The 12,911-nt window shown below is 54.1% G+C and overlaps 1 protein-coding gene across 1 annotated transcript; it reads left to right on the plus strand.

Annotated features, from left to right (window-relative positions):
- Positions 1-5,550: 5,550 nt before the first annotated feature.
- On the plus strand, positions 5,551-9,371 carry CBLN1 (cerebellin 1 precursor). The gene is made up of 3 exons (XM_026011719.2): positions 5,551-6,179; positions 6,319-6,438; positions 7,712-9,371. The coding sequence occupies exons 1-3, from the start codon at positions 5,916-5,918 to the stop codon at positions 7,907-7,909; spliced, it is 582 nt and encodes a 193-aa protein (XP_025867504.1). The 5' UTR covers positions 5,551-5,915; the 3' UTR covers positions 7,910-9,371.
- Positions 9,372-12,911: the final 3,540 nt, after the last annotated feature.

Here is a 12,911-nt window from a genome sequence, read left to right on the forward strand (position 1 = left end):
CTAAGGCAAGATGCTGGAGGGCCGGAAGCATGTGTGATTCATCTTTGCAGCAGCCACAGATCCAAAACAGTGTCTCAAGCAATGCAGGCACTCAATAAATGTTTGCTGAATTGGCCAAACCTTGCTTTGTCCCCCTCATCAACCACCCCAAAAGCACACAGATAATTACTTCTTGGAAAAATTCCAACTACTGTTTGATGTTACCTATGTGACTTTTCTCTCAAGAGCAGCTCTGTAGGATTACATTATTTTCTGTGGGTTTTTTTTTTTTCCCGTTGATCTTAATGGCATGTACGTGAACAACAGCTTCATATAAAATTCCTAACAGCACATACCGCAGCAGATTCAGGGTATCATTTTAAAAATGGTGCCAGTATCTCCCAAATTAGAAGACACACAGTCTCTCCTTTTGAACAGAGGCTAGAAAATGCATAATTTGGTATTAACATAAGAACTAAAGATATTTTGAATATACCCTTTGATCTTTTTAAGATCCAAGTTTTTTTTAAAGAATTAAAATGTTACCACAAAACTGGCCTTCATTAAAAAGTAATCCTGCATTTAATAAGTGTCCAATTATAAAGTTTATTTTGTAATGTAACTTTTAAAACTTAAACAGAAGAAATGTTGCATTCAAAAATGAATCTGAGGGATCCCTGGGTGGCGCAGCGGTTTGGCGCCTGCCTTTGGCCCAGGGTGCGATCCTGGAGACCCGGGATCGAATCCCACATCGGGCTCCCGGTGCATGGAGCCTGCTTCTCCCTCTGCCTATGTCTCTGCCTCTTTCTCTCTCTCTGTGACTATCATAAATAAATAAAGATTAAAAAAAATGTTTAAAAAAAATAAAAATGAATCTGAGTAGGTAATGAAGAAGAAGAAGAAGAAGAAGAAGAAGAAGAAGAAGAAATAATTTAAAATTTTATTTCATACTTTGTAGAACTTAGAATCATTTTTATATAGTATAGATCCAAGCTTTAATTTGAAATGACCTTGACCCTCAAAAGCCTAAACTTAACACTTCAGAACAAACTAGCCATTCTCTTCTGCTTTATGGGCAAATCAACTAAATAGTAGGGAATTACACTGTTTGGACCTTTGAACCACAGGACTAAGAAGAAATGCTGCTTGGTGTATATAAACACTAGAGAATCCATTTTGATTTAATAAAAGGATGAGTTCGCTGCACATCCTATGACAAAATATTCCCCCTTTCCTGAAAATGTTCCCTTATTCCAACAATAGAGGATTGCTTTTTTCCCAAGGTGTGAGGTGGGCGGGATCAAGAAAGCTGTTATATTCATTTCTCAAAATGCACTGTGGTGTGGGAAATTCAGGATGCAGTGAAGAGTAATAAACCTTTTGCTTCACGAAACAGAAAGCCAAATTTAAAGCACCAGGTAAAGGCTATAACAGCAACAGTACACATTCATTATTTGCAATCTTGTAGTTGCCTACATCTCTATAATACATTACTTTAAAAGCTTCAGATAGATGTTTTTATAATATTTTACCAATATTTCAACACCAGAAGAATCTTAGTAGGTTAAACCCTATAGTCTTAAATTTCAAATATGACCTAACTCAATCGTTTTATTTCCGGGACTTTCTCTCTCAAATTTCCATTTGTTTTTATTAATGGATAAATGATGAAGAATTTTAGGAGCCTATCCACAAAGAAATGAAATTTTTCTCTTTTTAGGAGCCTAAAAAATAAATAGAAAAAAGTCAATTCCAACATAATGCTGTCAAAATAACCTTTTTAGAATAGAATGTTACAATTACTTAATTATTTACATTTGTCTAGCTCTACCATCCAAAGTGCACGCAGGCTTTAAAGCTAACCCTTAAGTAACGTCATGGTTGATAGCATCTAATTTCATGTTTAACTGACATCTCGAAGATTGAAAAGGACCAAGACAAACATATCTATTGTTTTGGCTACTGTATCCGTCTTCATCACTGGCTGTTTTTGGGTGAAATATATTGCAGCTGACCCTCTGAGAGAGACTAAAATAGACATGTACTGTTTCTGCTGCCCAGCATCCCTTCTGCAATTTTCCTTTGGAGAACACGCCCCCCACCCGGGCTAGACAGTGTGCAGCTAACACCAAATCCATTTTCAGAGGAAAACACCTAAATCCAAATTTACTCAGGAGAACAGTCCATTCTCCATGTTCAAAAAGGGGCAAGTGACTCAGACTGCCCCTGTAAGAAGAGTCCTGAGACTTTTGCTGCAAATATTGAAGAAAAAGTAGTCTCTCTTGCTAGGACTAAGTTGATAGTAGCATCTAGGGGGCTATCATTAGCAAACAGGTTGCCTGAAAATGAAGCCAAAACCAGAAAGCAGATCTTGATAACCCTGACTGGTAGATCCAGCCATATTTCCACTGGCAAGATGTACTTGTAGGCTTTTTGTGTTAACCAGATAAAGTCCTTTATACTTAAGCCAGTTTGAATCCGTTTCCTCACTTGCAGCTAAAAGAATCCTGAGTCTGAAATGAGACAATGCTAAAAATAAACATGACTGCTTTTGAGATTCCTTTTTTTTTTTAAAAGATTTTATTTATTTATTTATGAAAGACACACAGAGAAAGAGAGAGGCAGAGACACAGGCAGAGGGAGAAGCAGGCTCCATGCAGGGAGCCCCACGCGGGACTCGATCCCAGGACCCCAGGATCACACCCTGGCCCGAAGGCAGGTGCTAAACCACTGAGCCACCCAGGAATCCCGGTTTTGGGGTTTCAAATGGATTTTTCTCTCTCTATATTAGTTCATTTAATCCTCATAACTCAGGAAGTAAATATCTATCAACATTAAATTAATATTCATTATTTTTTGAACACATACTATGTGGAAGAGAGATGGAGAATGCCAGAGGAGTGATCAATCTGAAATATGGTGGCCACAGAAGTCTTACCTACACTGGAAAAAAGTGGAGGTTACATATCTCTAGGCTTCAATAGACATTCATCAAATGGAAGATAAATGGTATACAGCAGAGCCAGGGTGCAATTATTGCACTAATCCCTCAGTGATAAATTAGAAGGCTCTTGAAATAGCCCAGGCCAGACAAATGAATGCCAAATAGGTAGCCCTATGAGAATGATTCCAACAACAGGACAGAGATGGAATCAGTTTAGATGTGGGGGTCCCAGGTGGATGCAGCTGTTGTCACTGGAACAGGAGGAGAAGGAAGGGGCAGAGTTTGGAAGGCAAGAAAGGAGACGAGGTATGGGACAGGTAAACATACCTGTAGGTATGAGGGCCCTCCAAAAGGTCCAGAGGGCCCTCAGTAACCATAGGTGTGGGCTGCAGAGAGGCTGAGATAGGAAATGCAAGATGGAGCATTACTGGCATGTAGATGGCAGCTCAGGCTTGGGCACTGCCCTGCTACAGCCCTGCCAGGAAGAGAAGAGGAAGGGGCTGGCACCAACCTCCTCTGGGTAATCTCAGTCCTGCCTGTGAGCTCCATGGAAGCAGGCTACACGGGACAGGGCCGGTACTGGTGAAATGACCGAGTAGGTTCTACGTGAGTGCCTCTCCAGGGACCCTCCGCCGCTGCAGCTGCCAGCTCTACCGCATGGCCCCTATCCTGGATGCAGTCTCATTATTCAGCTCTCACTTCTTAAATTAGTTCATGCTCTCACATTAGGTGTAATCACAGCTGGCAACGCTTTCTGGGGATGTCTCCAAAAGATTAGAGTCGGAAAAAAATTTTGTGTGTGTGTGTGTGTGTGTCATTTTAATCTAAAGTAAAATTGTTGCCTCTTTTCCCATCCCTTCCCCTTTCTCCCGGCGAGCCTGAGTGACTGCAAACGGAGGCGGGTGTCGGGGACGGGGTTCCCCGCGGTGATTCTTCAGACAGCCATCAAAGTCTCAAAGAAACAAAGGAGGTTGAGAAGCTGAAAGGCGTGGCTATTGGCGATTCCAAGGCAGGCTTCCCCGCGTGGGGGAGCGCGTACCCACGGGCGGCAGACCTCGCTGGTGGCAAATCCTGAGGTTGAAAGGAAGCGCAGTGGGTCCGAGCCCCAGGTCTTGCCAGATTCCCCGGCTGCGCTGGGCTGCCGCCTGCCGCTCTCGGCTCTGGCTCTGCGCAGCTCGCAGATTCAAGGTCGCCCGGGGGTGACCGCGGCGCCAGGTGCCCCGGGGGCGGGGGCAGCATCCCTCCCCGCCCGCCTCCGCGTGGGGTCCGCAGCCGGCACCTCTGCTCTGGCTGTGGCCGGGAGGTCCGCTCGTCCTCCGCTTCCGCCCGGGTAACCGCCCGCGATCCTCCAGCAGGTCTCCGCCCGCCGCACCTCGGGCTCCAGCGCGCCCTTCCTCTTACCCTCTCCGCAGTTCCCTTCTCCCTGCCACTTGGCCAAACTGTATCTTTGCTTCCTCGTTTGTGATTGCAAACACCCGTTTGTGTGTGCAAAGTTCTAAGTCAACGTGTGCGGCAAAAATTCTTGTAGGGTCAGAATCACTCCTGAAAACTCGCCCACGAATCACAAGATTTGGGGTCTACAACTCAGCTCTAAGGTACAGGTCACGTAGATGAAACACGCAGTAGAGACGCACGGCACAGACAAAAAAAATACGGATGCAACGTATCGACCGTTAAGTGCCAAAGGGAAAGTGCGATCCGGTAAAGGGGCCTGCGTGCGACGCCACCGTGCTTGTCCCTGCCCCGCGTGCTGGGCTGCAGAGGGCACGAAGGCAGGCCTGGTCCGCGTCGGTTCACCGCGGCACCCTCGGTGCACCGCGGCCCCGGGCCTGCCACTTCACACGCGTGCAGGATCCATCCCGAATGGAAGGAAGGCCCGCGGCCCGCAGGCAGGGGGCTGCGAGAGGCGGGCGGGGCAGCGGGGCGAGCTCCACCCCGGCGGCCGCGGGCCGGGGGCGCGGGCCGGGAGCCGGGCCCGCGGTCCCCGCACCTCCCGGGAGGCCGCCGCGCTCGCCCCGCCCCGCCCCGTCCCGCCCCGCCGCGCACGCACGCGCCCTGCAGCCCGGCCGCCCGGCCCGCCGCTCGCTCGCCCGAACTCACCCGCGCGCCGGCTGCCCCGCGCGCCCGCGCCCGCTGGGGGGCGCTCCCCTCCCGCCCCGCGCGCCCACACGCGGCGCCTCCCGCGCCCTGCTTCTATTCCCGACCCCGGGCGCGCGCGCCGCCTCCTACCTGCGGGCCGGCGGCTGGAGGCGGGCGGAAGGGCCGAGGGGGCTGAACAGGACGGTGGCGCGAGGCGGGAGACGGAAGAGCGAGCGGCCGCGGCGGACGGTCCGGGCACGGGCGCGCGCGCGCGCCCCCAGCCCTCGCTCCCCCGGCAGACTCCCGGCCAGAGCCCAACCCTGCTGCCGCGCGCCGCCCGCCTCGCCGCGCCTAATAACAACGGCGCCCGGGGTCAGGTGGCCGCGCGCGGACAGCGCCGCCATTGGCTCAGCGGGGAGCGCGGCGCGCCAGGATTGGCTGGGGGGCGGGGCCTGGGCCGGCGCGGGGGCGGGGCCGCGGGGGGAGGCGGGCCGGGAGGCCGCGGGGGCGGGGCCAGGCCGCGGTCCGCGCCTTTGTGCCCGGCGCGCGCTCTCCGCCGGCTCCGGCTGCAGCGCCGGCTGCATCAATAATTCAGAGCGGCGGCGGCGGCGGCGGCGGCAGCTGCGGGTGCGAGCAGGCGGCGGCGGCAGCAGCGGGGACCGAGCGGCAGCGGCTATGCATCCAAGTGCGTCTGGGCAGCCGCGGCACCCCTGAGGCCCGGGCGGGGCTCCGGGAGCATCGCTCGGGGGGCGCGCTTGCCTGGGAGTGCAAGGAAGAGCCCTGATATCCAGAGCGGTGTCTGCGAAGCTGCGCACGGAGCAGAGGAGGGGGCTTCGGAGTGGGGCTGGGGCGGGGGGGGCGGCTGGCGCAAGCAGCCCCCGGGGTGGGGGGCGGGGTGGGCGCCGGCGCCGCGATGCTGGGCGTCGTGGAGCTGCTGCTGCTGGGGGCTGCGTGGCTGGCGGGCCCGGCCCGCGGGCAGAATGAGACGGAGCCCATCGTGCTGGAAGGCAAGTGCCTGGTGGTGTGCGACTCCAACCCCACGTCCGACCCCACGGGCACAGCTCTGGGCATCTCGGTGCGCTCCGGCAGCGCCAAGGTGGCTTTCTCTGCCATCAGGAGCACCAACCACGAGCCGTCCGAGATGAGTAATCGCACTATGATCATCTACTTTGACCAGGTGAGTGCTCCGTGCAGATCGGCTTGGGGGGAGACGTGGAAGGCTGATGTTCGATCCGCTCCAAGGCTCCGCAGAGGCTCGGGGACAGGAGTTCGGGACTGACTCTTGTCTACTCCCCTTCGTTCCCGTCTCGTTATAGGTACTAGTGAACATCGGGAACAACTTTGATTCAGAACGCAGCACTTTCATCGCCCCGCGCAAAGGGATCTACAGTTTTAACTTCCACGTGGTTAAAGTCTACAACAGACAGACCATTCAGGTCAGCCACCGCGTCTGGGTCAGGCCCCGGGCCCGGGAGGGGGCTGTTAGCCACCGGAGTGAGCGGGCCGTGTAGGGAGGGGTGGGAGATAGAGGGGCAGCTGCATGTGCCTGGGGTTACTTGGATGGACGAGTGGCAGGGCCTCACAGTTCTGTGGCTTGGACTGTCTCTGGCTTCTCTCACCGGCGCTTGGAACCTTAGTCCCCTCCCGCACAGAGTTTCCCTGCCTTTGCCTTCTGGGCCCCTCCAAAGAGGTTCTCCCCCTTTCGGATGGGACTCTAGGGATTTCCCATAGAGGTTGCTGGCTAGCATCAGAGACAGTTCCCTCCGTCCAGCAGCTTCCTGCCACCGGCCTTCAGCACCACAGACAGGATCCCCACCCCCTGTCCCAGCTTGAAAGCCTGGACTCCTGTGCGCTTGCCTTCAGTGCCATGCTCAGGGGGCTCCTGGCATCGCTTGGGGACCGACTCTGGGGTTTTGAACTACCAGCACCCGAGCCCAAGCGGTTGAAGGGTGGAGAGAGAATGGCGGGGGTGTAATGCTACTCCCTCTGGGCTCTAGCTGGGCTCCAGCCAGCACTCACCAGTTCTCCAGGTTCCTGAAGGTGTCCAGGTTTCCTTTGGGCCGACAGAAGGCAGGGTGCACCGCGGCCAGGGAGAGGGCACTGGGCCTTTGGCTGCTGATGCCACCCAAGGGCAAACAAAACCAGGCAGCGGCCGCACGGCTGGATCTGGGATAGGAATTGAGCCCGGGTTCGGGGATGAAGCACAGAGTGCAGCTCTGGCGAAATTTCTCATCAGCCAGAAGCTTTGCCGGTCTTTTCCACTGTGTCTTCACAGTGTCCAGGCAACTAGGACCAGGAGAAACCAGGCTTTTTTTTGTTTGTTTGTTTTTTGTTTTATTTGTTCTCCCAGAAACCCCAGTTGCCCGATTGTCTCTTTGAAACGGTGGGGGGGGGGGGGGGGACTGTGGGGTGGGGGGAGGCCGCGAAAGTCTCAGGGCACCTGAGCCGCCTACGGGTTCATTAAACTGGATAAAAGTGCAATCGGGATTTGCTTGGCGCGCTCAAGAAATGAAAGTGACTCCCATTTTAGGGGGGCAGACCCTTCCTGTCACCCAGTTGGGCTGCAAAGCCCCTTTCTCATCCCCGGCCCCTTCCCCCGGGTCCCCAGCCCTTTGTGGCTGTTAGCCAAGCCGCGAAGGTTCGCGTCCTTACCGCAGCTTCGGTACCCGCCTAGGTTGCTCCCCTGAAGCAGGCCTTTCTCTTTCCCAGGTGAGCCTCATGTTAAACGGGTGGCCGGTGATTTCAGCCTTTGCTGGTGACCAGGACGTGACCCGGGAGGCCGCCAGCAATGGAGTTCTAATCCAGATGGAGAAAGGCGACCGAGCATACCTCAAGCTGGAGCGGGGGAACTTGATGGGGGGCTGGAAGTACTCGACCTTCTCCGGATTCTTGGTGTTTCCCCTCTGACTGGCTCATTGCCGGAATGGAGGCAGGGAGAGGGCCAAGGCAGGAGGAAGGCAGGAGGGGGAATAAGAAAGGGGCTGAAATTTAGAGGACGAGAAGGCGGCGCGACTCGAAACTTCCTACATGTTCCCCAGCGGCGTCCCGGTAAAAGGTGCGCGCGGTCGGTCGGGCGGACTACTTTGTCCGTTTCCCCGTTAGGAGAAGTAAATTCCGCTTAGCTCTGCGCACTCCCATTTCCAAAAACAAACTCGTTTCTCCCATGCCGGTTGAAGTAATCGGGAAAGAGAGACTACCTTGTCTTTGTTTCTACCCCCATGTTCCTGTTCCCTACAATTTATACAAAAGAAACTTTGTATTTCACGGTATAATGTGAAATATCTTCCTCCTCAGATCCCCTCTGAATCTTTCCACCCGCTGAACCCTAAAACGCCCCTCCCCTCCTTTTAGTTTGGAGAGGGGATAAGGTTTTTGTTTGGTTTTGTTTTGAATGGGGGAGGTAGTTTTAATTTGGCAAGTATTGCTCTGAAAACACTGCTCAAGAGTTAATTAGCTGAAGATACTTTTGTGTCCTCCGCTGCTTGTTAGCAGAGAAAGGACTCACCTTAGGGGTGACTGGTTCAAAAATACATATAAATATATATCATTTGTATTCAAAGAACTCTTCCCAGTGGAAACTGGCTGTATTTCCGTATTTCTATGTCCTATTCGGAGTGATCGTGAAATCTAAGGCTGCTTGATGTCTTGATGCTTGTCAATGCCCTCGTGTTCTGTGGCTCCACTAAATGCCAGGAGGTTCTTCCGGACGCTTCCTCGTCCTCTGTAACATACGTGTGAATAGCCAAGATTTAATTTTGCTTTAACCCAATAAAGTTGAAATGGGACTTTTATTTTTCTGGAATAGCTTTCTAAACTCCGCATCTTCCCCTGCTGCGAGGTTTGGGGGCGGGCTGTGGACCTGCGAGGCTCAGAGGCACGGGAAGTCGACTTGGTGAGAATGCACCCGGGAAGGGGGCCCCCCCGAAAGGCCGGGGCGCGAGCGCTTCCTTGCGAAGCCTGCCTGCACCCCTTTTTGCGCCAGGCCTAGAGCCAGCCCCGCATTCGCCTGTGCTCCCTGCTTTGGCCGAAGTCTTGCTAGGCCCGGCGCCACTACCGGCCTGGAAGCGAAGTCTGGATTTTTCGAAGTCCAAATGCCATCAGGAATAATCCTAATTGGAGGAGCCGGCACGATCTCCACGCCTCTGCCCCCGGATTTCCCCCAACCGGCCGCCCCACAGTTCCCGAAGCAGCAGCGTCTGTTTTATACCAGCGCCTCTGAATCCCGAGTCCACCCGCCGTATTACCCGGGCGTCCAGGACCTGGTGATTGCGCTCAACGCAGGACTTTCATTCAAGAGGTTCGTCCAGGAGTTTTGATTGTACCGGAACATAATGTGAAAGCAAAATTGAAATAAACGACTTCGTTTTAAGTCTGGAAGTCTGACCCAGTCGCTTCAGCAGCGGGGAGGTCGGGCGCCAGGGAGCGGGTGGCTGCCGAGGGCCTGGGGCAAGAGTCTGGGCCTGGATAGGCACCTCCGGCTTTGGTCCTTTTAGAAGTTTTTTTTTCCCTGGTCGACAAGCAGGGGCGAATTTAATTGGCTCCTGGAGGGTGGAGAGAAGGGGGTAGTACTAGCACAATAAGCAACGTTTCTCTTATTCCAGCAGCTTCTCTGATTGAAATTGGCCAAGCGCTCGGCCTTCCTTGAAATGCCGACCTGTTCCTCCCGAGCTCTCGATCCTGGGGGCCGCATCCCCAGCAGGGCGCTGGGAAGCCCCCAAGGCCCCAGGCCCCAGGTCCCACGGGGATAGCTGGGGACTTCAGGACTGAGGAGTGCTCTTCTCTTCTTGTCCCACAGTTCTCTCCCAGCATAGTTGGTCCCCAGGGAAGGGAGGATGAAGTGCAATTCAGAACCCTAGAGAGGTTTAAAAAGAAAAGCTATTCTTTTTAAAAAGGGGCATTTTAAAAAAAGAAAAAGAAAGCTCCGCATTCTTCCTGTTTCGAGGGAGGTATCTGGGAGAACTGGAGCCTTCGGCGGAACTAGCTGGACCCTAAGACTCTGTCCTGAACAGCCAGCCTGACAAGCAGGCACACACGGTGCAACGGGCACCCCTTTCCACCTAGGATGAGGGCTCCTTGGCCTTGCCGGCTTGGTGGGTAGTCACCGCCCAAGAAGGCAGCGCCTCTAACGCACTATCAGCTTGCTCGCTGTGGGTGGTTGGTGGTCACTCCTCTTCCTGGGGAGGGTGCCACCAGCATGTCTATCTAGGCTATGGGACCACCAGGCTGTGCTCCAGCTGGGTGACTTTGGCAAGTCCTTTCCCTGGCCTCAGTTTGCCCAACTGTATAAAGACAAAGAGGAATTAAAAAATCTCCAAGAGTCCCTCCTGCTCTGAGATTCCAGCCATCCTTGAACATGGGGCCTGCAGTTCTTTTGCCTGAGCTTAATGAGTCCTGGCTGTCACCTTCCCTGATCTGACTCCTGGGGGCAGTCTCCTGAATGCTAGATCTGAGGCGGGGGTAGAGACAAAGAGGAAGCCTGCCTATCCAGGAACTCAGGCTCACCTGGAAGCTGGAAGGTGAACCAGAAGGGAGCAAGTGGGCCCCTAGTGAGACAGAGAAGTTATCCCTGGATTTTGTCTGGCTCCGGTGGAGGGAGTGCCTCTGTCTTCCCAAAGGTTTGATTTTGGCACTTGAGATCCTTCTCAGACTGGCTCCAGCCACTGCTTCTTCCACCTGCTGATCCTTTCCCTCTGCCATTGGATGAGCCCATCTCCACTCCTGTCTTCATGCCTCTGCACCTGCTGTTTCTTTACTTCAATTGGAAGTATCCTTTCTCTCATCTCCTCTTTAAAATCTTGTCTTTCAAAAAAAAAAAAATCTTGTCTTTCTGGGGGATATGAGCAGTTCAAGTAAGAGGCTGTCTCCTCTGGGAAGCCATTCTGTAGCTGCTTTTCCAAGGTTCACTACTCCCTCCTCACTCTCCCACCAGGCCTTGCTTGGCACTGGTTGACAAGGAAACTGTCTGGGCCTGGGCCTGCCTCCCGCTCTGCAGTGGGTTCCAGGGGATAGTGGTGCCCACCCCAGCAAGTTTTCAGAGTGCTAAGCAGGCAGTCCTGTCCCAGGGTCCTCAGGGGAAATGTAGGGCTCTCCACCCCTAAACTACCTGAGCCTCCCATTAGTCTGGGTGGAGATGTGGATAGCTCTCCCCAAGAGACCTGGAGTTGGAGTTAGAGATCTCATTGGGGCTAGGTACTTGTCAATTGGGCCACCACCCTCACCTCTGGGATAGAGGTGAGGATGACTATTACCTGTGCCAGAGACAGGTGACTCAAGCTTTATCTGAAAATTGTGCTCCAGCTGAGAGGGAACCAGATACTACCAACTGGTGTGTTGGAGACTGACACGGATAGAGAGAGAAAAAAAAAAAAAAAAAGGCCAGTGGCTCAGTAGAAGCTATATCCCTGCCCCCAACCAGAGGCTAGGGAGGGGTCCCATCTTCAAGCCTATACCTCACCGCGGTTCCCTTTAATACTAGAACTTTCTAGACCTTTTTCAGATCTGGGCCCTGCCTTCTGCTTTCATCTCACATAAACCTGATCAGAATAGAGCCTGTAGGGGTTCCAGGACCACCCCTTCATTCAGCCTCCCTCTCGAAAGTCTCAAAGACTCCTCCCCCGCCCAGGTCACCTTGGTTACTTCCTCCACTCCAGCCTTCTGGAAGCCTTCCTCATCCAGGAAAGGCAGAGTGATTACCGCTTCCCGGCCTTCCTCTTTGCACCGTGGCCTCTCTTACCTCCCTCTCCCCAGCCTCCAACCCGTTTCCCTCGGGCTGCAGCAGTGTTAGGGGTCTGGTGCGGGGGAGCCCAGGGAGGTTTCTAGGACCCAACAAGCCCAGATCTGACTTCCAGGCCCGGGTTTTCCAAGCGCTCCGAGTGCCTGTGGGAGCGGCGGGGCGGGCGCGGGTTCGCTGGCGGGGAGCGGGGGTCACCCGAGCTTGCTGTGTCGGGCCGCGCCGGGCTCCGCCAGGTCCTGCGCGCCCCCCTCGGCTCGCTCCCTCGCCCGCCGCGGCTTCCACGGTCCCCAGAGTGCGGAGGGCGCCCCCCGAGCTGCGCCGGAGCGCTGATGCTCCAACCCCGGGTGGACCGGCGCCTAATGAGAACATAATTACCCAGATGGAGAGGGAACCTCACCCCGTTCTTTAATTGTGCCTTGATGGAGGGAGTGGGGATGCGGAGCGAAGGGTCAGGACGCTCCCGCGGGTCCCGGACGGGGTCCTTGGGCCCTGCGGACCCAGCAGAGAAGGAGAGACCACGCGTTGTGGAGCGCACCCCATACCCCAACCCCTGGCTTAATGTGCAACCTGAGACTGCTCTCCTGGCACCACCACCTACCTCTCCCCCACCCCCAGCTTTGTCCTCAACTCCCAAGTGTGAAGGGTGGGCTAGATGTCTAGGGTTTGCTTCCAGACATCTTTTCTGATAAACGGGTCGGTGAGTCTAAGCCTTCCCCCTCGCCCCATCCAGCCATAAAACTCCAGGCGTGTGCTTGGCCTGGTCCTTGTCACCTCCACTGGCTTTCAAACAAAACTGAAACTTATTACCGACTCTGACTCTGCAGGAGGCCAGCATTGCCCTGGAACTGAGAGGTCAAGCCTGGAGGGAAAGCGCAGGTACACCTTCCTTTGAGCCAATTTAATTCGGAGGAAAAGGTTTCCCAGGAGCGATTACAAAGGTCTCTTGATCTCTTTGCACAGAGCTCCTCATTGAAGATACATCCACAGTCTCTCTGAGCCTCAGTTTGCTCATATTTCAAATGGGGATAGTAATGCCTTCACAACAGGGTGGCTGAGAAGGCTGTGCTAAAAGGCATAAAAATGCTCAGCGCTGCCCTAGCGCTACCGTAGTAGGTGCAGGATAAATGGTAGCAACAGTAAGGAGCAGTGAACATCAGGGCATCCCACTATCACAGA

This window comes from Vulpes vulpes, chromosome 2, assembly GCF_048418805.1.
Source record: "Vulpes vulpes isolate BD-2025 chromosome 2, VulVul3, whole genome shotgun sequence".
Taxonomy (NCBI): Eukaryota; Metazoa; Chordata; class Mammalia; order Carnivora; family Canidae; genus Vulpes; species Vulpes vulpes.

Coding starts and splice junctions, on each gene's coding strand:
- CBLN1 (XM_026011719.2), top strand. CDS start 5,916: ATGCTGGGCGTCGTGGAGCTGCTGCTGCTGGGGGCTGCGTGGCTGGCG. Junction 6,180..6,318: donor TGATCATCTACTTTGACCAG/GTGAGTGCTCCG, acceptor GTCTCGTTATAG/GTACTAGTGAACATCGGGAA. Junction 6,439..7,711: donor ACAACAGACAGACCATTCAG/GTCAGCCACCGC, acceptor TCTCTTTCCCAG/GTGAGCCTCATGTTAAACGG.